Raw genomic sequence first — 24,741 nt, forward strand, 5'->3', positions numbered from 1 at the left:
ATATCAAAATAAATGTTAAAATGGATCCGTTCCATATAAATTATAAGTTTTATGAGGTTATGCATTTTCATATATAACATTTTTATTATCTGAAATATTTCTTTTTCGCCTTAATCAAAAACCACATAAATTCTTTAATCTTCTATATCTGCCTTTCAAATCTCATTTATGAAACATAAAGCTGGCTTTGTTGAAGCTTAGAAACACTAATTATATTAATAATATAGTGTTCAATTGACTTGGAAAATTTAAGTTTACGAAACCAAAATCTCAAATAACTTTAACCGATAGTTTCATTCTAAAGTAATTTATTCTTGTATTATCGATTACTTCTAGGTGACATTGACCTCAGTCCAAAACGATCTACCAATTAATATTAGCAAAAAAGGCAAAAACTTCCCTTTTTTCTTAGTTCATCAATTCTGATAATTCAAATGATCAATTCAATATGTAGAGTAACTTAAAACATAATAATTTAAAGTTAATTTTCGTAAAAGTTTAATTTTAATTTCTGGAGTAAATATTTTGAGAGATCAGCAGTCAAGGCGGTTTTTTTTGTTAATGATATATTCTTGAGAACCTAATTTAAGAAAAAACATACCACTTTATTGAACTTATGATTGACGATAGGATCATTAGATCTTAGTAATAATGTATTCCTTGATGTTAATTTTGAGATGTCACGAAAAGACAAATCAAGGTCTATTTTCATTAGGCATTTTACAACAACTTAATTCTTCTGAGCACATTAAAAGATTAGCCCCTATTTTATATCCCGTTTATCCTATTGTTTTACATTTACGACTTATCAATTTCTAAAAAAATAGCAAGAAAACATAATTATATCTATTTGTATGAGATACAGGGATTATTTTAATTTATTATTTTGGCTTTTTGTGTTTATTATGTAAAATTTGACATAGAACAAATTTTATTGTACATAGTAAACTTTCGTCTAATGTCCTTCACTATTGTTGCTAAGCAGTAACAATATATGTATTGGCTGTCTCCGGTAGATTTAATCAGAAAGACAGTTGTGTCCAATCCATTCAATGTTGTATTTTGATAACTCATGTATATAGTAAAAATTATTGATAAATACGATAAATGTAGTAAATAAACGTAGAAATAAAAAGTTCGTAAATTCAAGTATCGATATTAGACAATAAGATTATGAGTAGTACTAAACTAAATTAGATTACTAATAATAATAATAATAATAAAATCTCGTAAACTTCTATCAATTGAATTTTAATTTTAATTTTCCAATTTTTCCGACAGTAAATTTTTTATAAAAATTTCTTTTTTTATGTTTTTAATTTGGTGAAGTTTATAAAATTGTAACATTACTCCAACATTACACTGGATATTTTTCTCATTATTTGAGTTTAACATAGTACGTAAAGATAAAAATCGATAACTGTGGATAAATTTTGTTTACTTGATCTTTCGCAATTTGACATAAACAACAAATTTGCAGACACAATAATTTCTCAAATTATCTTTTTCGGAATAAATATTATGGATCATTAGAGGTTTGTAATTTTATAAAAAGTGTGGAAGCTAGGTTACGAAATATGAAATTAAGCGATAACGTCAGTATTACCACACGCTCTTGAAGTTGTGCAGCAAGAGCTTTAAAAACTTGTTGAAAATTAAATAAAATAATGCAGATATTAAAAAACTGTACGAAAAGTGAATTTATTTACGAATGCATTATATACTTACACAAAGTAACTTTCTAGAATTTAAAACGCCTTCCCTGATCAAATTTAATGTCTGAAAATCATCACTTTATTGAGAAAGTGTAGTAGATCAAAGAACAAATTATGAAACCCCTCTTTAATTTGATTACCAAAAGTTCGTAAATTAATAAATATTAATATTACGTTGAAGTTATGTTCACGTTTTTCTGATTTTTTCTCGACCCATTTTTAGAACAGTTTCAATTTATCATTGCAAAATCATATTTTACAACCTCAATGAAAATTTACACATTTCAAAAGAGTTTCACTGGCATGAACGTTCTACGGACGAAACACTTTGGTTTGTTACTGGAATTTAATCAAAAAGCATGTTAAAATTTGCTTTTGATAACAGGCTTTACAACTAAGTCTATTTGATTCTACTCGGGTTGATATAGCTGAAAATAGTAAGTAAGATCGAAACATCAAAATGACTCAAACACAATGAATAGATTTTTCCGAATGAAGCAAACAATTATCAAGACGGTCGGATTAACTTTTGTTGACTGCAGCTAATTCAATAAATCAACTTTGCTCTAAACACTCTGAGTAAATGGCTCCAAAATTCTCAATTATAAATATAGAAAATATCTCACAAAATGAAAGTTTAGGAAATTAGGTTTTGTGTTTGACACTTAATTTGTCATATTTTTACTAGAAGCTTAAAGTTTAAATTATTTTGTTGCCTTGAGTTTTTGCATATACGTTATGATATTTTATTTACTTGAATTCTTTCAGTCATTGATTGATAACTACGCCTCGTGTGTAATCAAAACCATAATTTGCTCATAGTGACATCGAAATAAAGTATTGTATTGATCGTTAAAATAGGCAATATTAGTTAAAATACGCGATACTACTTATGTTCTGAATTGGCCGAAAACACAACTAAAAGAAACTGACCAGGTTAAGTCAAATGCAATTAAATAGATTATACCTGCAAGTAACCATATATTCAGTAAGAAGTGGTCATAAAATCGATCTTGAAGATTTAGTATATTTTAGTTATCAAAAATATTGATGTTTCAAACTTCACTATAAGTAAATACTTGTGGTATTGGGCTGATTCTTGCTCACGTCTGTCAAACGGCATTGACTTGAAGTCTTGCTTGCAATCCTTCGATCAATTATATGAGAAGAACGTTAAACGCTGACCTTATTTTGATCTGGTATCAGTGTTTCAATATTCTCAGAATACTCTCTGAAGTTTTGACAAAACTTTAATCTTTTGTAGTATAAAAAAGGTTCATCTACGTTTGATCCAATTCTTCAATTTGTTTGGCCAATTAAAATGTCAAAGAAAAAGACCAGAGAGTAAAATGAAGACACCTTTCAAAAGCTTATGTCTTAGCGAATCTTGATCAAAGTTACTTGTTCAACCCCAAATTTCTTCTAAATGGGTCATTAAAATGTTCGTGTCGTAGTTTTAATCAACATAATCTTAATTTGCTGATTTGATCAAATACGAGCTCATTTGCGACAATTTTGTAAAAATTGTACAATACTTAAGTGGGAGAGTATGTAGCTAGAACTAAAAGTTAGATTAATTTTTAATACAAATTTGCATTGAAATAGTGACACTTCAAAAAAGAATAAAATTTGACAGCTGAGATCTGAGATCTGGACCTAAAACTTTTAATACTAAAAAAAATAACGTTCTTAATTTAATAAATTGTACGTTATTATCAAACAATAAATTTTATGCGTAAGTTTTAGAAGTATTTGGGGAAAAAAAGATATTTGTAACCGATTCACAGTCATACATTGTTTTGCAAACATTTAATACACATCCAACTATACCTCAACTCAGTATTAACTAGAGATCACTAAACCAAGTAATGTTATAGAATTCATAGACAATTAAACAAATCACAAATTACTAATTCACACATAATCAACACATTGGAGTCACAATAGAAACATAAAGAAAGAGCAGAGTCAAAATGGTTTTTAAATTCTCAATCGATGATTTATTTGATAAATATCTACCTTCAAATCAATTATATAGACTACCTAGACCAATATCTCATTTTTTGGGATATCATAAACCACCACATAAACCAACTCATGATTATTGGATATGGCTAGAAACTTTAATTGGTACATTTTGTGGATTATCACTACTAATGGGGATATTCAAAAACCCAAATATTTTCACAGATCATCATCATGCACCAATAATATTAGCATCTTATGGAGCTTCAGCCATATTGTGTTTTAATGCTTCTCAGGTTCCATTAGCACAACCTAGAAACGTTTTAGTGGGACATTTTATTAGTGCTTTAATTGGAATGAGTGTACAAAAATTATTTAGTTTGAGTGAAACTGGACAAAAGCATTATTGGGCAAGTGCAGCAATTAGTGTATCAATAAGTTCAATAGTAATGTCAATGACAAATTGTATTCATCCACCTGCTGGAGCAAGTGCTATATTACCAAGTATTGATGAACAAATTAGATCAATGAGTTGGTGGTATTTACCAGTACAAATTATTAGTTCTGTTTTAATTATTGTTGTTGCTTGTATTACTGGAAATGTATTTAGAAGCTATCCTGTATATTGGTGGAGTGCTGGTGCTGGTCTAGCCAAGAAGAAGAAACAAATAATAAAAGATGAAGAAACTGAAGTAGGAAAAATGCAGGATAATGAGAGTAACGCTAAAGAAGGAAAAGTTTCTGATTCTAGTGATTATACAAGAAACGAAAGTAATAATGATGTACAAGTCACTGAAACTAATGAAGAAGGAATAGATAGATTAAAAGGAACAGATAAAGTTGTTATAACTATGGATGCAATTACAATACCTGAATATTTGGATTTAGGAGAAGTTGAAAGAGATTGGTTAGTATCACTACAACTGAAATTATGTAATTTAGAAAATGAACCTTCAACCAAAGTACATAGTCATGGTGATTATTCAAAAGTATAGACAAGAATATACACAATTAATAAATATTCGATAACTCATAAAACCCACTTCAATTTGGTTCTTTTTCAATGAATTCAACAGGAACAACGCCTTGAAACCCAGGTTGTTCTAATTTATCATACAAAGCTTCAGCAACTTGTGTAGTACTTACGACCGGTCTCACTAAATTTGACAAAAAATTATGACCCAACACTGAGTTTTTCAAACCAACACTAAATCTTAATCCTTTCATTATTATATCTCTTTTAGTCATTCCTAAATTATGAGTTTCATCATACATTGCACTAGGTCTCATAATTATATTTCTTAAATGTGGTTTATTTGATAATTCAAATTCTGCTTCTCTTTTGGTAATAATATAACGTTCCGGTATAATAGGTGGGTTTTTATCAGCTGATATATATACATAATTTCCAACAGGTTCGTTATCTTTTGTAGTTATGACAGATTCTCTAGCTTTAATGTATTCATCAGCAATCATAACAGCAGAATCTCTTTGAACAGTTTCATAACTCATATTTTTTTTATCTTTTTGCATTGGATTCGATCCCATTATCGAATTAATCATTCTTGTAAAATCTCCAAATGCCATAAAATTTGATGTAGAAGAATTCATTGATTTTTTATATGATATATCTTCAAATAACATTCCTATTGAATGAACTATAGTATCATATTTTTTCAATTGTGATTTAATTTCTTGTGGTTGGAATATATCAACTTTTTCCCATTTCACTTTTTGAACCCATCGTGGTTCTTCTTTTGTTGTTGGATTAAGAACTGCTTGTGGTGGTTTACCTGATCTTGAATATGATGTAACGTCATAACCTCTACTTATTCCTACTTCACATATTTTTCTACCTAGAAAACCATTACCTCCAAATATAGCTATTGATTTTGAAGTGGTTGCCATTTTTTGAAATGCTTTAACAGTCAATTGATATTTGATAATTAGTAGTCGAAGCAATAAAGACTGACAATTCAAAATAAATGATGTAAAGTTAAGCTAAATTTAAATAACCTAGGTGATCTGGTAATCTATGACGCGCACTCAAAAGTTACGTCACGACCTTTTAAGAATATCATCGAATAGCAAACTAGTTTAGAGAATATTGAAAGGTGAAGTATGTTAAAATAAATCCGGAGTTCTTAAAGAATAATCAAACTTAACAAGTGGTATTTATCAACAGTAAGTGAACAAGTTTGAAAAATCAAAGTTCGTGGGTTTGAATGTTTTACTAATTTTTCAATTGAATCAATTTAAAATTCTAGTCAATAATGGTACGGTTGGATCCTGCTTGAGTAGTTTGGGCTCACTATAATGTTTAGTTAAATCGTAATATAAAATACTCTCAATCGATCAACAACTGACATAATTAATGCTGGAAATAGTGTTGATATTATTATCTTCTTTATCACTCTTATTATTGTATAAATACGAGCTGCACGGTAAAGCCAAAATTAGTAAAAACAATGCGGCTTTCCACGCGTAGGTATTATTTTAATTTTATCAATTTTATCAAGAGCTTTTCATAAACAAATACAACCATCATCAAAACCAAATACCAATACCACACCCCAAAATAATGAGTTATTACGACATAGATGATATCCTAGCTGACTCAGAAAAATTACCATGTCAATTCAACCATACAATCCCCGGGTTAGGTTACTTGGAAGGAAATCCGGGAAAATCAATAAAATCTCAAACTAAAATTGAATTACCATTTTGGTTAGCTGAAATATTATCAATTTTAGAAATTAAAACGTCAACTGATGTAACGACTTTTATATCATTAATAGATCCTGATTTTTTAAATGAAAAAGTTATAAATGCTATAAAATCTGATCCAGAATCATTAAATTTACATAAATTATCATCACAATATTATAAAATGATTGAAAAATGGGGGAAATTATTTAATGAACCACAACTTATTGAAATAGTTATGGAAATGCTTAAAAGTAGAGCTTTTAAAATTAATAATTTTGCTAATAATTTTCATCAAAAACATTTTAATAATGAATTATTGTATAACTTAGATGAATTTGAAAAAAAAATATTTAAAGATTCTACTGAAAGTAATAAATTGATGAGAATTTGGTTGAAAGAATAGTATATTAATGATTTCTTTAAAGATTGGGTTGTTGTTTCTTTTTCATTTATTTCGGAAGTCGATTTGATTCAAGTTGACTAATTCGGTGAGATTAACTTAAGACATTACTTACACGTAAAATAATTATTCAATGCTCAATTTATTGGTCTAGTTCTTTCAAGTTCTAGGTTGGTTTAAGTTTGTTACAGTCATTTAGTAACAATTACATTCCAACCCTCCTGGCTAGATGATTATAGATGAATATAGATACTACGTAATTTAATTTAAGATTGAAATTAGTCTATTGATTATATAGCTATAATTACTAAATTTTATTCATAATCACTATCTAATCCATCATCACTGTCCTGTATAAATTCTTTTGATAATTTTTGTTTCTTATTTGATCCCTTGGTAACTATTTCATCTTCATCCTCATTATTGGTTCCATTACTTTCTGATTTTCTCTTTTTGGAAGTTGTGGAAGAAGATCCATTAGTTTCTGTTGTTGTTGTTGGTTCTTTTTCTTCATTATCATTATTATCGTAATCTTCATTTGATATTTCTGCTTCAGATTCTGTATCACTTACTATTTTTTTAGATTTTTTCTTTCTTGAACCTTTGGATTTGGTATTTCCTCCATTTCTTGATTTTTTCTTTTTAGATTCTTCATTTTCTTCATCAAATAATTTATCATCATTATCATCATCTTCATTAACAACAATTGATTGTCTTGATTCTTCAGCCCATTGTTGAGCTTGTTCTTGTAATTCAGCTCTTTGTTTTGCTAAAATTTCTTCTTTTGCTTTTAATTCTTGTAATTTTTTAATTTCTTCTTCTTGTTTTTCTTTAATCAGTTGTTCTTTTAAGCTTTTAGCAATTTGTAATTTTTCTTCAACTTGTGCAATATTTTCCTTAGTTTCATCTAATGCATTAGTTAATCTATTCAACAATGTACTTGAACCTAAATTAGCTCTACCTCTTAATTCATCTTTTGGATATGGTGGATGTTTCTCTTCATCTGATGCTAAACTTATCAATATGTCTATTGCTTCATTTAATCCCGAAATGGCTTCGTTGATTTCCGCTGGTTTTCTTTGTGTGATATGTTGTTTTGTTATAAAATCTGCTATTTGAAATTGTACATAAGCAATATTGAATAATAATGTTGATTTACTGCCTTTCGTAATTTCCAAAGCTTGTCTTGTAAATTCTAATGATTTTTTGTAAAATGGTAAGGATTTTTCATTATTACCACGTAAATACCAAGCTCTTCCTAAAAATGTTAATATTTTAACATCATTACCATCAGTATATCTTGCTAATGCTAATTCATAATTTTCTATTGCTTTGTGATATTCTTTTAAATCACATAATACATGACCTAAATTCAAATAAACTGATATGTCATTTAAGGAGTCTCTTATTTTTCTCAAAATATCTAATCCTTTATTCAATTCTTTATTTTCAATATATGATATAGCTAAACCCTGGGCAGCATATACATTTTTTGGATCAACAGTTAATACTTTAGTATATAATTCAATTGCTCTTAAATAATAAGTTTTTCTTTTCTCATTTGAGGATGACCCCTTTGATTCTCTTGCTAATTGACAATATATATTAGCCAATGAAATCAATGCATAACAATCATGTTTATTAAATTCCACTAAAGTTTCCTTTTGGAAAGAAACGTCAGAATCATTCTTCATTCCTAGTTTTTTACCAAAATTTTTAATAAACCAACCATAAAAAGATCTAATTTCTAAATCTGACGCATTTAAATCTAATAGTTCATCTATTTCTTGTTTTATTTCCTCTATGGATGATTGTTGTATACAAGATAAAAACAATAATCTTAATTTTGCTGAGAAATAATGTGGACATTCTGAAAGTAAATTTTCGTAGACAGTGATAGCTTCTTCTTGATTTGATATTTCTTTTGATCTTGCTAAATTATAAGTTAATGTTGTTTTTAAATCTTGTGGTAAATCAACTAAAAGATCCCCATCTGGACTATAAAATTCTTGATTGTTCTGTAGTTGTTCAAGTGCTGTCTTGAAACTTTCTGATGCCTTTTCAAAATTTTGTCTTGTAAATTGTATTACACCAATATTATTATATATTTCCAATGGTACATTTTTTTCAAACTGTTTTCTTGAATCTATTGCTTTGTTGAGGTAGTTTAATGATTGTGTAATATCTTTATTTTCGTATAATTTGCTTAAAATTAAGTATGCATTTAATGTAATTGGTTCTTTATTTAATAAATATTCTGAATCATCCTTTGATGAAGATAATCCTCTATTATTTGAAAGTCTAATATATCTTTCTAGTACTTGAATTGCCATTTCTTTTTTCCTTTTAGATTCTTGTTTTGAATATAATACACCTAAAGAATAATTTACTTCCAAACAATTAACATTACTTCTTAAAATAGATTCAAAAGTTAAACTTGCTTCATCAATAGATCCACGATTATATTGTGATTGACCTAATCCTAATTTTGCAACAATATTTAATTCATTTAATTTAATAGCTTCTTGAAAATTTTTTGAAGCTTGAGTAAAATCTCCATTATTAAATGATATTCTTGCAATCCAAGTTCTACATTCTGATAAAATGTTTGATTCATATTTGGTTAATTTAACATGACTATTAATTTTCTCCAAATTATCACTACCTGTTATATTACTTACAATTAATTTAACAATTTTTTCAACAGTTTCATAATTTTGTTTGGAAAAATAAAATGATACTAAAGTTAATAAAATAGTTGAATCATTTATATTATCCTTGTGAAGTTTTGCAATTTCTGTTATACATTTTTTATAGTTGTTTAAAAATTCTTCATCAGTTAATGAATTATTAAAAGTTGTATGAAATTTAGCTAAATTTAAAAATATTTTAGCTTTTGAATTAGTTGGATCTAATTCCAAAGATCTTTCCCATGCTTGTATTGCCATTTTATCATCTTTTAAAAACCAAAAACATAATCCAATACCTAATCTTGGATCTGGTTTCATTAAGGGGTTTAATATTAAAACTTGTTGATACAATTTCAATGCTAATGAATAATTTTTGGTTTTACTTAATGTAATTTGTGCTTTTCCCAATAATGCAAATGTGTTATTTTGATCTCTCCTTAATATTTTGTCAAATATTTCCAATGCATCATCTTCTCCACCATGATAATTTGATAATATAGCTTGTGTTAATAAATTACTCGTGTTATTTACAATTGAAGTTTGTGAATCATTTTGAATTTTTGAAGTTAGTTCATGAATCTCTATACTTGCTTGAGTTATATTTGTACTTTTTTCAATTCCTAAAGATATTAATCTTAAATGTAACCAAATTAAAAATGATTTAAAAGTCTTTTTATCTTCTTCATTTAAATGTTGTGCATTTGAAGCTGATCTTACAAATTCCATTGCTTTATCTATTTCTCCTCTTGATACATATGCATTTGCAATTAAAAACCATTCATATTTCCCAACTCTTCTTTCCAAGAAGAATGATGCTATTTCCTCTGGATTTTCTGGTACATCATTTGGAATACTTAATGAAACAATACTACCTTCTTCAACTTGGAAATCTAATACTTGTGGCGTTGAATCTGTCTCAGTTGATCCAGTATAATATGATATATCATTGATTTCCTCCTCCATTATGAAGTAATTTAGGAATGATTGAATTGGTTGGAAAAAGTCAGGTAGGTTTGAAATTTGGTTGTAAATGTAAACAGAAACTGAATTTTTGTTTCATTTTTTTTCATCCAGAATTAAAATTTATTTGTGCAACAAAAAAAAAATTTGTATGTAGAACAAGTTTTTAGTCACGTTTTGCGGAAGTATTATTCCGATATATAGTATTACTTTTATTTTATATAATTCTATTTACGTATTATAATGAATTTTTTTTTGAGCAACAAGATGAAGAGCTTTTAGATATGTTATTTGTATTAGTGTTGATGGTGCTTGGTTATTGATGATGATTTTCATGGTTTTCATAGTATTGTTTTTTATAATTTCCACTAAAATTTTCACTAAAGTATTGATTTGCATTGTTACTTGAGTTTTGTTGTTGATTGGGATTATTGTTGTATCCATTATTATTGTTTACAGGTAGGATTGGTTGTTGAGTGTTATGTTGTTGAGGTAATGTAGCTGGTATTTTATTTTGTAATTGAGTATTAAAGATTGCATCATCAAAATTGAAATCAGAAACTAATGCATTATATAAAAGTTGTTGATTTGTTTGATTTTTGAAAAAGTCATCTAATCTGTACCCATTTAATATTCCATGAGATTCGCAATTGAAACAATCGCATGAATCTGGAGGACATGAACAGATTGGAGTTGGAGATTGATCTTGTATATATTGGTTTGAGTTTTGAAATTGACTTTTAGGTAGATCTTCTTGATTTGGAGGATATTGCAAATTATTATTATGAGTTGGTTGTATAGTGTTGAATATTAAATTCTCAGATTTTGAGTCTTGATCAATAATAAACTTTGATTGATCTTGTTGTTGAAAGTTTTCTTGTTGAGTATTTGGTTCTATTTTAAGATTTCCATGTACAATACAGCCAGTACATTTACAATCATTATCACAACAACAAGTCCCAGGTATTGAACAAGATGAAACAGGAACAACATCAAATATAGGTTCATTTATCAAAGATTTTTCTGATTGTAAGTGTTGTTTATGATCTCCATTTTTTATATTATTTTCAAGTTGTGGATTTTCAGTAATAAATTTAACTTGTTTTATAGGTAGTTGTGAAGTAATTTGATCATTTAATTTATTTTCAATATATGTTTGTAAAATTTTTGATTTATTAATATTACTTTGATCTTTCTTTTTATTACCACAACATCCACAACCATTTGTATTATTATTATTTCTTTTATTAATTTTAGGTATACAACAACCAGAAGAAGTAATGAAACTTTCATCTTTTATTAAAGGTTGTTGTTGAATTTGAGGTTTTTCTAATTTATTTCTACCAGTTTTACTTTCATCATAAGGTCCAACTATTTCTCCATTACTTAAATCTATAACTTGTTTTGAAGATGATTTTAATATTATAATTGGTTGTGATTTACAATTTTTTTTGGACTGCAGTTTTTCTTCGTTAATTTTTTCAATAATTATTTCATTATTTAACGTTGAATTAATGCTCTCAACTGTACTTGATGATGCAGAATTTGAAGTTGAAGATGATAAAGAAGAATTACTTTTTGTAGGTGCAATTTGTTCAGCAAATACAGCTATTCTATGATTTGGATTTCCATTTGCATAACCACCTGGTCTTCCCTTTGATCTAACTTGTAATAAAGGTCTATCATGATGTTTACAAGATGAAGATCTATGACCTCTTATACATTCCATACATGCAAATTTTATATCATTAATTAAAATCATTATAAATAATTGGGAATTATTATTTAATCATATATTTATTGCAATATTATTATTATAAAAAGCTTTATTTAAATGTAAATGTTATATCATTGTTAAATTGTAATTTTTAGTATAAAGATTGGTTGTAAAAATGAATTGAAATTATTAAATAAATAAATTAGTTTATTAATAATAAAATTGAAAATAATAATAACGTTATTTTTTTTTTTCTATAGTTTTATCTAGACTAATATTAATAAATATAAATTATATGAGCAAATAATTAATTACTATGTTTAGAACAACAAGTATTTAATAATTAACAATTTACTATTCTAATTTTCTAACATTTTAATCTATTAGAATAGAATTAAATAGATTAGAAGATATTAATTCATTATGAAAAGTTTCTCAAATTCTCTTGATTAAGAAGGGTTTATTCACTTAACTTCTTATATTATTTCATTAATGTCTCTCTTTTAACTTGAATTGTTTCACTTTTTAATAAAATTTATAGAGTCTGAAACTTTATGCAAGTCAAAAGTCTTACATACTAAATAGTGCATGAAAAAAAAATTGTACATCAAACTCATAAGAGTCAAACAAAGTAAATTACTTTGGTTTGTTTTGATAGTAATGAAGTGAAACAAACCAAATAATGTATTGAAAATGGCAAGTTAAAAGTAAGTTCTAGTTAACAGTAAGTTCAAGCCAACAATCAGTTTTTATTTGGTGTTGAAAAAAACTTTGAACTACATCTCTATCTTTTTGATATCAATAGATTGTATTATCTAAAACCTTTTCAGGTAGAAGTAGTATTAACATGTTTAGTAAATAATACTATATAATTTTATGAAGTCGTGACGTGAGTCGAAGATTCACGACATGTTTTGTCAAGATTAGTCTTTGTATTGATTTAACCTAAATTCAATGCTAAAACAGCATTCTTACTTTTACAACCACCCAACTTTCAAAATCAACTAAATATAATAAATCTAAGATGGGTAAAACTGGAATGGAATAGCAGTTTGATTGAGTTCTTATCGGGACGGTGGACGTACAAGCAGCCACAATTCAATTTTAAATAATTCAAACAAGACGTCAATGTTTAAAATGGGACGAATAGTTGAGGTTCGTGTAAAAAGGGAAATATACATTGGAGATGCTAAATGGAAGTATAAAATACTCAAAACAAATGGAGAATTTATTGATGAGGATTGGATCAACAAAATTAATTAGAAACTGTTGCAACTTCAAATGCTGATATATGAAAATTGATGATTAATGCTGCTTCGATAACTCCTTCAATTTGAGAAGAATATATTTCAAGTTCATCATAACCATTCGAGTAACATAATATTTGACCATTAGATGATAATTCTCAACAGTTATCTAGTAGATCTATAGTAAATCTTCCAGATCTTCACCATTTTACCAACAATTAAGTCCACAAGTTGAAAAAGATGATCAAATTATTAACTCAAAAGCAACAACAGCAGAAGCAACCGAAATCGCCAAATATCAGTATCAGAGATACAAGTCAATAACAAGATGAATCAAATTCTAAATTTTCCGCTATTGTAATTATGTAACAGCATCATTTTTTATTGTTGCATTTGCTTAAGTCATTAATTGAAAATTTATTGGAGCTACTCAAGAGTTATAATTGCAAGCACGGGATAATTTAAGATTTAATGAAATTGGATGATTAAGTGTCTTGTAAAATTTTCAGCTATTTTTACAATGAGGAAATTGGATGGCCGTATGGATGTTATAATGTCGATTTGCAAGCCTATTTGTTCAAAACTTGATATAGTCAAATTCAGGTTACGATTTGAAACTTCATTTTTAGACACTATTGGTAGGTTAATTCAAGCTGATCACAAACTAGGCTTATTGAATTAGGTATCCCTTGAAGATGGAGGATTATTATTTGATATAAGGCTTCAAAGAGCTGGCTTAGTTAAAACGACTCACGAACCAATATATAACAACTACACTACAACTACAGCAGCTACAACTACTATTATTATGGAGTTGATAGCTTATCTTGAATGAGAAGAGTCAAAATAATAAAATACAAAAAAAGTTGAACAGCTTTAATAGATTTTTCATTCCTTTCTTTAACATCAATTGATCGTCTATTTAAAATAACTTTCTCAAGCCTCGTAGTAAGGTCCCGTTGTATTATCTGGCTCACGACGGTTTTAAAACTCTACAATAACTGTAGGAACTTGTTATTTAGAACTGAGATAGTTTACAAATTTTAGTATTCAATAAAATACAATTCATACAATTATACATTAAAATTAATTCTGTATAAAAGCAACTCCATACGTGTCTCTGAGTCTACTTTAATCAAAATTGTGAGTACTTTCAAATTTAGAGAAACTCTTGAAGTCCTAAATTCAAAAAGTTATACATTGAACTTTCATTCAAGACGAAACTGAGCAAGTTGAAAATTACTCACTTCGATTTATTCAAACAATTGTTTTTCAAGTATTATCTTATTTATTGTTTGAATTTCATTAAAGGAATTTAAAAAACCAAAAAAATCCAAATTATAAAAAAGACCAGAAAGGTTGTTCGAAGTATTCACTTGTTTTTTGTTTAATTTTCATAAAACAATCTAAAACTTAAAAAAAAATTAAAAATTTAAAATTGAAGTATCGGTTTTTTTCTCTTGTTTTTATATTTTTTATTTAATAATTGAAATTTGTTATGCTGAATTTAATTTATATTATGAGAAAAAAGTAAACAATTCTAGTGAAGAATGGCTGGCTGCAAAATTTTTATGTAAGATTTGAAAAGCTGTATCTAAATTTTTTTACATTTACAAATTAAAAGAACAAAGATAGATTTACAAAATAAAGAGTATTAAATATTATTTACATTTGGACCCTTCATAATCATTGAAATTTTTATTTTATATTCGAGTAATAAGGATAAACACTATGAAATTTGTAAAAATTATGTAAATTCAAATTAAATTATTTTGATAAAATTTTACCAACTTCAATAGATTTTTCATCTCTTTCTCTAACATCAAGTGAAGGTCTATTTCACGTAGCTGTTAAAGCATCAACACAAAAAAAAATATGTTAATAAATTCATAGAATCATTAATCGAAGAGTTCAACTATTAAGTAATTATGGATGAATGGGAATGTGTTAAATCAACAAAATTATCAAATGAAGAACTAAAGTATATAATAATGTGTTAAATCAAGGGATTTATTTTGAAACACGTTATTTGTGCTACAGCTTTTACCTACAAATAAAACCAAGTATTTGATTCAAACGTTATTTTACACAATTACAAATGTATAACTTTTATTTTTTTTCAATAATTACCATAAATTTGCTTCAATTTTTGTAATAATTCAATTGCTCTTTAATTTATACAAACTACCTACGATATGTTCCTGAGTTTTACTTTTTAATTGAATCAAGAGTTTTTTTTTTTTTTCAATTCCTGTACTAGCTTGGTTTAGCTTTAAAATTATATCATTAATTTCTTATAATATATACATTTTTTCAAAGCCAAAACACTATGGTGAAATTTATAAATTTTTTGGCATAAATCAAATCAACAAGGTTTAACCCCCTAAAAATTTAACTATCTAGAAATTTATTTTAATATATTCTACATTTTTTATCTCTCTTCACTTTTAATTAATTACAACCAAATTTAAAGTTTAACTTCAATAATAAAAATTCATCAAAATTGATAAGAAGTATTCAAGTATTATGTGAAGTAAGAGATGGGAAATACTCAATCAACTCATCAACAATCAAATGATGATACTAATAATGACACTACTACAACAGGTAATTTAAATGAGAGCAGTCCATTATTAAATAATAATCAAGAAGAACAGGAACATACTGAACAGGAACATACTGAACAGGAAGAAGCAATACCCAATCAACAAACTCATACAACAGATGATTTAGAGGCACAAGAGAACCACCACAACAATGAAGCAAATGAGTTAACCCCATTATTAAGTAAGACAGAAATACCCCACTATTCAATTTTACGAAGTATATTCAAACCAAATTGGGTTCATGTTTTGATTTTATTTTTAATTTTGCTCGTGTCCACTATTTATCTTACACTAAATAATATAGAGAATTCAATTAATGATTCAATAAATATAGAGATTTACAATACAACTTTTGAAAATTTAACTAGACAAGGTGTAAATATAAATGTTCAAGGCTCAATAACTATAGATTATAATAAAATAGAGAACAATTTTGTACAAAAATCAATATTGAAATTGGGGTCTTTTTTAATTGGTGGAATAACTATAACGCTGATTAAGCCAGTACAGATACATGTGAGATTAATTGATGTTGATAGTCCATTCTTGTACTTGTTAGATACTATCCCACCACCAATAGAAGTAGATATAAGACAAGCACATACCACATCTTTGAATTTTTCAAGTGATTGTTCATTAGGAGAAACTCAATTTTTTGAATTTTTGAAGTATTATTATAAATTAGATGGGGATGAAATAAACATGGACGTGAAGATTCATTCAAATCAATCACAAATTCAAGCTTTGAAATTTGTGAAATTTAATATATATGATATTGAAATTAGTGATTTTGTAAGTGTTAATAAAAAGGATTTTAAATTACTACCACTGGTTCTTGAAATTAAGAAAGTTGATATAACTTCTGATCATCCGAATGTTATTGATTTAAGTGTGAATTTACAAGTATCTAATGATTATGGACTAACATTAGATTTAAGTACAATAGAATGGGATCTTTTATTTAAAGATTGTAATGAAGAATTAGTAAAAGTGGGGAAATGGAAAACATTACCAACAAAATTATCACCTCACGAATTAACAAACGTACATGTAATTGGTCAGATTACAGACGTTCCAAGTTGTCTAATGGAAGATTGCATCAACCACGTAAGTCCAATTAACCAGTTGGTACAAAATTACTTGAATGAAAGTCCAATACATTTTGCAATACATTTAAGTGATTATCAAACCACCACTAATTTAGATTGGATATTAAATAGTTTGAAAAGCTTACCACCAATTGAACTTTCAATAAAATTACCTAAAATCAAGATCCCTTTGAACAGTGTGGAATCAAATTCAACAGATATCATCATGAATAATGAAACCAAAGATAATAAAACATTAAGTAAAATATTATCAACTGTCATTAATAATAATTCAACTTTTCAATTTTCAATTCCATCACCATTTGTTGTTGATTTATACAAGTTTAAATTGAATTTTAACGTTGGATGGAAAAATAATTTGTTATTGAGTGCTAAATCTAAAGAATTTGTTTATTCATCTGTGAATCAATTAGAAGAGTCATTAAATGTTGATGTGAACTCATCTGATTTAGATGTTGATCTTATTAATCCAAGTTATATAGGAAAAGCAGTCAATAAATTCATTAATGACAACGATTATGAGTTTTTGATCAATGAAGATATCTATTTGAATGTTAGTTTGACTGATATTGATTTACTGTTGCCTTTAGTCAATAGAACCACCATAAAACATTTGGATATTTCACAGATTAAATTACCTTCAAAATTCGCAAATTTAGCTAATGATTTAAATTTGGTGAATGATTTATTTTTATCACAATTAAATATAACCATAAATGAAGTATACTTATTTGAATCAACACCAAATAGTATTGAATTTTTAGTAGAATTATCCATATACAATCCATTAAATTTATCATTAGAAATACCTAAATACAATCAACAAGAAATTAGCATTGGGTTAAATGTAAATCAAACCAAAGTTGGATCATTAAATTTTAAAGAGCTATTTTTACCAAAAGATGAAAGAACTGATATAATTGCAAACGTCAAATTAGAATATTCAAAACCCTCAGAAAAACAAATATTACAAGATTTTATAAGTAATTTCATAAGTTCGAATTCATCAACTACAACAAGTCAATTAGTAAATATTGGTTCAAATTCAGTTACAAACAACATAGGATTAGATTTATTCCTAAGAGAAATTACAATACCCAATTTAACAATACCAAACATAACATTCAATATTCCTGAGTATAAACCAGCACAGAATGAAGTATCAACAAAAGATTTAAAGATATTCATACTAGACGTAACGATTCACATCATAACATCAGAAATTGAAGTTAAAATCTACAACCCACTAATAAACACAGAACTTAAATTAAACATATTAAGTTCAATTGCAAAGTACGATGATATAATACTTGGGTACTTAGCAAAAACAGAGTATTTAATCATCCCTCCTGGATTCTATACATCACCTAGGATTCCAATAAAGATATATTACGGAGCTTCAATGGATTTACTTAAAAAGAATTTGAATAAGGAACTACAAATTGATCTTATTAGTGAGTTGAACTTGATGATTGATTTATTTGAGTTAAGATTGTTGTACAAGGGGAAAAATTTGGTTTCTAAAGTTAGATTGTAAAGGAATATTTTTTAATGAGTTATGATGACGGTTTTGATAGTTTTAGTTTTGGCTTTGGTTTTTTTGATTTTGCAGTTTTTTAGTTTTTCAGTTTTTCAGTGTTTGTTAGAGTTAGATATTTTTCACAAAGTTAATTATATGGTTTTCAATTTTCGTATTATCTTCCATCCTGTAACTATCTTGTAAATTTAATGAACTGAATTAAATTATTAGGTCTTATTAACTCTATAATTATTCAATCCCTATTTGATCAAATACGAACCCTTTACAAAATAAGCTTTAATTTGACACAAAAAGTGGAACTAATCTAAAAATTTGTTCTAGATCTAAACGGAAAGATCTTTTGTACTGTATATAAGCTTGAGCCGCCGTAGTGTAAATATGCTCAATTTTTAATCTCAACTTTGTCGTTGAAATTTTGTATTAGTTAACTATCGACTGATTATCAATTGTTAAGTAGTATGGTTAATGATATATAGTTGAATAATCAGTGAATATAACATTTGTTAATTCTTGTGTACCTTGCAAAAAAGTTGAAGTATTATTTATTTAATTTGTTGTTTTCATGTATACATATAATAAAAATTATTTCCATTTTTAGAATTCTCTCACAGCCAAAAGAATATTATTTGTTTTTGTTTATTATTATTATTTTTATAGTGTTTTATTGTATGATAATTTTCTTTCTCACTAAATAAAATAATTTTATCAACAAGTAATAATAATTTTTTTTTATTATATTTTAATAGTTCTTTTTTCATTTGTTATTATTGAAAACTATATTTGTTATAATCAATCATTCGTTTTTATCATTTTATTAATTGATACCCAACACCAACTTAAGGTTTTATATTTACAATCGTTTATTTATAGATCTTAACTTACTTACTACTTCACCCGAAAAATTTTCAATTTCAGATCCGACAACAACCACTAAATATAAAAATGGCTTCATTCAATAAAATTACATTCGTTACTTTAATCACATCATTATCAACATTAATTGTTGCTACACCACCAGCATGTCTTTTAGCTTGTGTTGCTCAAGTTGAAAAATCAGACGATTCAAGTTCAGGATTAAATGATTTAAGTTATATTTGTTCAAATAAATCAAATGATATTAAATCTTGTTTAGATTCAATTTGTCCAAATGGTGATGCTGATTCTGCTAAAAAGGCTTTTGATTCTTCTTGTTCTGGTTACAGTCAACAATCATCATCATCAAGTGCTTCTTCATCAAGTGCTTCTTCAAGTGCTTCTTCAAGTGCTTCTTCAAGTGCTTCAGCTTCTTCATCAGTTGCTGCTTCATCATCATCAGCAATTTCAGAATCTTCATCAGCTGCTCCATCATCAGGTTTAGAATCATCATCAGCTGCTCCAAGTTCATCAGCTCCAGCTCCATCTTCTTCATCAGAAGAAGTTGCTTCTTCATCAGTTGTTGAATCATCAGAATCAGGTTCAGGTTCAGCTTCAGGTTCATCAGTAGCTGCTGAATCATCAACTATTGAAACCTCATCAGTTGCAGCTCAAGAAACCAGTGCTGCTGTTCCATCAGTCTCTCAAACTATTGCTGAAGGTTCAGGTTCAAACAATAATATTGGATTAGGTGCTTTGATTGGTTTAGTTGGTGCTGCTTTGTTATAAATAGGTTAAAGTTATAGATAACTAAAAGGCATTATTTAACAAAAAGTTGAAGAAAAGAAGTTACTCGTTGATCTTTTGCTTACTTTGACTAATACTTCGTTCGTTTCATTTTCATTTTATATAGTTTATTTATAAAAAAATATAAAAGCATTAAATTTCGTTTACTATTTGATTGACACTAGAATTTCTCAACATTAGATCTTAAATATAGAGCAGATTCAAAATTCGCAATTTACGAACTAAATGACAGTTTTAGACAGACTAATGAACAATGAGAAGTTGAGGCAATATCATATTATACATTAAAATAATCATAATTAACATAAGATGTGGTGACACTCATAGAATCTCACAATTATTAGTTTTCATGTGATAGTTTTTAGTAAATTCCAAGATAAGAAGAAATCTTTTAATTTCTATATAATAACCCCCTTACATCATCAAATTTTTTGTAGTCGTACGAGGATATTGAATTGACTGCAAAAAGTTGGTGTAAATAGATGAATGAGAAGAGTCAATAATATGGTCAGTCGTGAAGATGATTTATTTGTAAACAGTGATGATGATGATACACTTTCATTTGCTGGATCCCCTTCACCATCACTACAATCTTTCCAAGCAAGAAAGTTGAGACTGAATAAAAGTCCTAGTGCAGAAACATCAACAACTTCATCACAATCATCATTCTTAACTACAAGTTCTCGATCAAGACCTAGAAATGAAATGAATAAAATAGTATATTGTACAGTTCTTGGAGTGAGTTTTTTCATTTTAGCCCTTTATTCATTATTCGATTCCGAATCCAAAACTAATAAAATATGTGGAAGTTTACCTTTCATGATAAGTTTATATTTTTTGTTTGTTTCATTTGCTATTCTATTTGATGTTGATTTAATATATGGTAAAAAATGGTTTTTGAGATTTATTGGCTTAGTATTTTTAAGTGTTGTAGGAACACTGGTTTTCCTTATTTTAGTGCTATTGTTTTGTTGTTGACTAAGTTTATTATGAACAAAAGATTCAAGTTTTGGACCATATTAGAGGTTTACTCAACTGCTTATATTATCAATAGCTAAAGCTTCTAGTTCAGAACCGTTGTCAAAGTTACATTATCTACAATTTCTCAAATCACTAATTATATAATAATTAATCAGGAACTACTCCACAATTGAGTCAAATTTATTTTATAAAGTCCTAATACAAAAAATAAGGAAACCTCAAGACTCTGTTGTTAATTCGTTTTCTTGGATTTCAAATCCATTTATATGCAGGTTTTTGGGTAATAAAATTCGTACGTTGACTATAACAGACTATCATGTTAGTTGCTTTAAAATATATTTCTTTAGAAATATGATCAATTCATGGGACAAAAGATTTACTCTTAAGAGTATCATGACTTGAACATAACAAATATTTTAGTACTTCCGATCTTCATGAACATGTTTCTGACAATAAGTTGTATCTTGCTATAGCTGCTTAAAATTTGATCAGATTCTATAGATCCCATTAACACTTTCGGTGAATATATAGAAGGAGATTTCTCAGCATTAATTTGTTTCTGAGGTAATCAAAAAGCTGGTTGAAATTTCAACTTTAAGTACATTTAATACTCAAATGGCGGAAGAGCATATAGTTGACGATCAATTTGATTCGAACCTTAGCAATGAATTTCAGGCAAAATCGATTATAGATTCACCACCGCCACCGTTTCCTCCAGTCAAACTTAAACTTGAAAAGCTTGAAATTGGAAACAAAAGTGAAACTTCTCAGTCACATTCTACAAACTTTAGTGAATCTCGAGAAAATAAAATTCAAGAACAAATCAACAAAGTAGATGAGACCAAAACTGTTTACGTCAATAATAAAAAAAGTACTGGAAAAATTATCAGTTGTATAGTGATTGGTTTAGCATTTTTACTTATTGGCTTATGTTTAACTCTAATTGCTGAAGATAATATAACTAATATCTGTGGAGTTTTACCATTACTGATGAGTATTTATATTTTATTTATATGTTGTCTTGTTGTTTTTGAGGTTGATATTATAGTTGGTCCCAGAATATTCTTAAAGTATATGGGGTTGGTGTTTTTGGTTTTTATGATTTTTCTGGTTGGCCTTGTCTTGTTGCAAATTTTAATGATTGACAATTTGAAAAAAACTTAATAATTATACACTTATAGTTTTAGATTTGATAATATGCAGGTTTGGATAACATTCATGCATGAGTATACTTTCTCATTTGACAATCAAAATGGAGCGTCTAGACTAAAAAGACTAATAGGATTAATGTATATTCTTCAGAAAAAATTCATATCATAACTCTCGTAGCTCAATGTCGAGTTTATAGGATACTAGCGTCAATTAGGTATTAATTGGACCAGATTTGAAGCAAAAAGCGTAAAATTCTTCATACTTTATCAACAATTAATGGTTTTTTTTTTTTAATAACAAGTCTCAATTTACAATACTTGTTCAGACTTATTCTGAGTTTCATTTTTTAGCAAAGATTAGCATAAAGATGTAAATAATGTATTCTGTATAAAATCCATATATTAATTATCAATACTGACTTGCATTTTTGAGAAATGCCTTGTGGGTTGCAGACTAGTGTTTTATTAAAAAGGGATAAGAACCAAGAGTTTGGATATTACATCAGATTGACATTAACAAGCAGTGAAGAAACGAAATCCTCTAAGACACCACCACCATTGCCACGGAATAAGTCCAGAATCGGAGAACCTAGCGAAGTACCTCCATCACCAAACAAATCCAACAAGTTATTGGCCCTCAACGAAACTAACGTTCTTACCACAAACACCCTACTTATCAAGAACGAAGAGATTCAGAACCAAAATTTTATCATGATTCTTTAGAGAAAAGAAGATAAAAAACTAAGGTGCATAAACTTTTTTCATGCGAGTTCATATCACTGATTTTTTAGGGAATTCTTTACTTTTCATTTTTGTATCCGATAAGTTTATAGATAGTAGTGGAAAACAATCATTACAGATTGGCTTGTATTTGTTTCATGTTTTGTTCACATTTGAAGTTAATGCTATTTATCATACGGTGAAAATTGGTTTCATAAACTTGTCGGGGCCGTTTTTTTGGCTGCTTTTTGTTTATTGGTCATAGCCACTTTAAAAAAGGTTTAATTAATGAATAACACAGGAGTTAAAAATGCTTTAGTAGATGGTTTTGAGAAAGAAATAAGAGAGAAGACTACTAGACAAACTAGTGGGAGCACCTGATTTTTTTGTAATTAATATCATGAATAACATGGCTTTTTTAAATATTGCCCAATGACGTATTGGTTTTGAACCATAACCATTATAGTCATTTTGGTGCATTTATTTTTTATCTACGGCTCAAATTAATAATAAATAATTATATAAATAACCCCCTAAAATCTCAACGATTTTCGATGCTAAGAAAATAAAATTTACGAGATATTTTGACACATTTTTATAATTTCATTTTTTATAATTAATTTGAATTAATTTATTTATTCCATAACTTCTAATCAATTTACTTAAGTTTCACTCGGCTCACTTTATATAACTACAATTTTCAAATATGACAGATTATAAACCTATCAATCATTCAAAACCTCAAATAAATGATGACGACCTTTTCACCAATAATAATAATAACATCAATGATTCCGATCCATATTTTGCTACTCCACCACCACCTTTTCCACCAAATATTGAATTAGGTAACATGAATGAGAACACATCATCCCAAGCACAACAAGATAAGCAAGACCGAAATACTTCACGTCCAGGAGAATGTACTCCAGATATGTGTAGAGTTGGATTTTGTATGGGAGTAGGTCTTGCCCTTTTATTTATTTCTAGTATTCTTATTACAGCAGGAGATACTAAATTAGTTAAAATATCAGGTATAATAGGTTTATTCTTAAGTGTATTTTTAATATTTGTTGCTGGTTGTATTGTATTTGATGTTCACACTGTTTATGGTCAAGAAAAATTTCTCAAATTTGTTGGACTTGGTTTGGTGGGTACTGTTATTATCCTGATTGTTACAATGATTATAACTTATTCTTTACTATGATATTTGATAGAATTCTAAAATGCATAGATGAACGTTCTACGCTGATACAGCAATATAGATTTATAGACCAGAATAGCATAAATGAATGACCAATCTAGTTTTTATAATTGTATTAAATGATCGTATAAATAAGAAACATCCTTGTTCGTGATGACATGTTCTCCATTGTACAAGCCAAGAACAATGAGCCGGGTAAAAAACCTTTTTATGATCATTCATTGTTACAACATTTAGATACGGCTCAAAAATCTCATAGTTAAACAGCCCCCTAAAATGACTAAAACTTTATTAACGCAAATTTAGCGAATTTGATCCAAAATATTGAAAGTCCCTTTCCTAGATTTTGTTTCAGTTACTTATTGAAA

General features: G+C 27.6%; 9 protein-coding genes across 9 annotated transcripts; 6 read left to right on the forward strand and 3 right to left on the reverse strand. All coding sequences in view use genetic code 12, as the record gives it.

Moving 5' to 3' along the window:
- Positions 1-3,688: 3,688 nt before the first annotated feature.
- KGF54_005471 (uncharacterized protein) lies at positions 3,689-4,675 on the forward strand (the record flags this gene model as incomplete). The annotated part of the gene is made up of 1 exon (XM_051766272.1): positions 3,689-4,675. The coding sequence occupies one exon, from the start codon at positions 3,689-3,691 to the stop codon at positions 4,673-4,675; it is 987 nt and encodes a 328-aa protein (XP_051617506.1).
- A 49-nt stretch (positions 4,676-4,724) lies between these two features.
- On the reverse strand, positions 4,725-5,588 carry KGF54_005472 (ubiquinone biosynthesis protein; the record flags this gene model as incomplete). Its single annotated transcript, XM_051766273.1, has 1 exon — positions 4,725-5,588. One exon carries the CDS (start codon positions 5,586-5,588, stop codon positions 4,725-4,727), a length of 864 nt encoding a protein of 287 aa, XP_051617507.1.
- Positions 5,589-6,261: 673 nt separating this feature from the next.
- On the forward strand, positions 6,262-6,792 carry PSF3 (DNA replication protein; the record flags this gene model as incomplete). The annotated part of the gene is made up of 1 exon (XM_051766274.1): positions 6,262-6,792. The coding sequence occupies one exon, from the start codon at positions 6,262-6,264 to the stop codon at positions 6,790-6,792; it is 531 nt and encodes a 176-aa protein (XP_051617508.1).
- A 311-nt stretch (positions 6,793-7,103) lies between these two features.
- On the reverse strand, positions 7,104-10,442 carry KGF54_005474 (uncharacterized protein; the record flags this gene model as incomplete). Its single annotated transcript, XM_051766275.1, has 1 exon — positions 7,104-10,442. One exon carries the CDS (start codon positions 10,440-10,442, stop codon positions 7,104-7,106), a length of 3,339 nt encoding a protein of 1,112 aa, XP_051617509.1.
- Positions 10,443-10,755: 313 nt separating this feature from the next.
- Positions 10,756-12,201, reverse strand: MAC1 (Mac1p; the record flags this gene model as incomplete). Its single annotated transcript, XM_051766276.1, has 1 exon — positions 10,756-12,201. The coding sequence occupies one exon, from the start codon at positions 12,199-12,201 to the stop codon at positions 10,756-10,758; it is 1,446 nt and encodes a 481-aa protein (XP_051617510.1).
- A 3,742-nt stretch (positions 12,202-15,943) lies between these two features.
- Positions 15,944-18,655, forward strand: KGF54_005476 (uncharacterized protein; the record flags this gene model as incomplete). Its single annotated transcript, XM_051766277.1, has 1 exon — positions 15,944-18,655. One exon carries the CDS (start codon positions 15,944-15,946, stop codon positions 18,653-18,655), a length of 2,712 nt encoding a protein of 903 aa, XP_051617511.1.
- A 945-nt stretch (positions 18,656-19,600) lies between these two features.
- SSR1 (Ssr1p) lies at positions 19,601-20,299 on the forward strand (the record flags this gene model as incomplete). Its single annotated transcript, XM_051766278.1, has 1 exon — positions 19,601-20,299. The coding sequence occupies one exon, from the start codon at positions 19,601-19,603 to the stop codon at positions 20,297-20,299; it is 699 nt and encodes a 232-aa protein (XP_051617512.1).
- A 1,614-nt stretch (positions 20,300-21,913) lies between these two features.
- On the forward strand, positions 21,914-23,172 carry KGF54_005478 (uncharacterized protein; the record flags this gene model as incomplete). The annotated part of the gene is made up of 2 exons (XM_051766280.1): positions 21,914-22,324; positions 22,930-23,172. The coding sequence occupies 2 exons, from the start codon at positions 21,914-21,916 to the stop codon at positions 23,170-23,172; spliced, it is 654 nt and encodes a 217-aa protein (XP_051617513.1).
- Positions 23,173-23,875: 703 nt separating this feature from the next.
- KGF54_005479 (uncharacterized protein) lies at positions 23,876-24,376 on the forward strand (the record flags this gene model as incomplete). The annotated part of the gene is made up of 1 exon (XM_051766281.1): positions 23,876-24,376. The coding sequence occupies one exon, from the start codon at positions 23,876-23,878 to the stop codon at positions 24,374-24,376; it is 501 nt and encodes a 166-aa protein (XP_051617514.1).
- Positions 24,377-24,741: the final 365 nt, after the last annotated feature.

This window comes from Candida jiufengensis (assembly GCF_024610255.1).
Source record: "Candida jiufengensis strain CBS 10846 chromosome Unknown scaffold11, whole genome shotgun sequence".
NCBI lineage: Eukaryota > Fungi > Ascomycota > Pichiomycetes > Serinales > Debaryomycetaceae > Lodderomyces > Lodderomyces jiufengensis.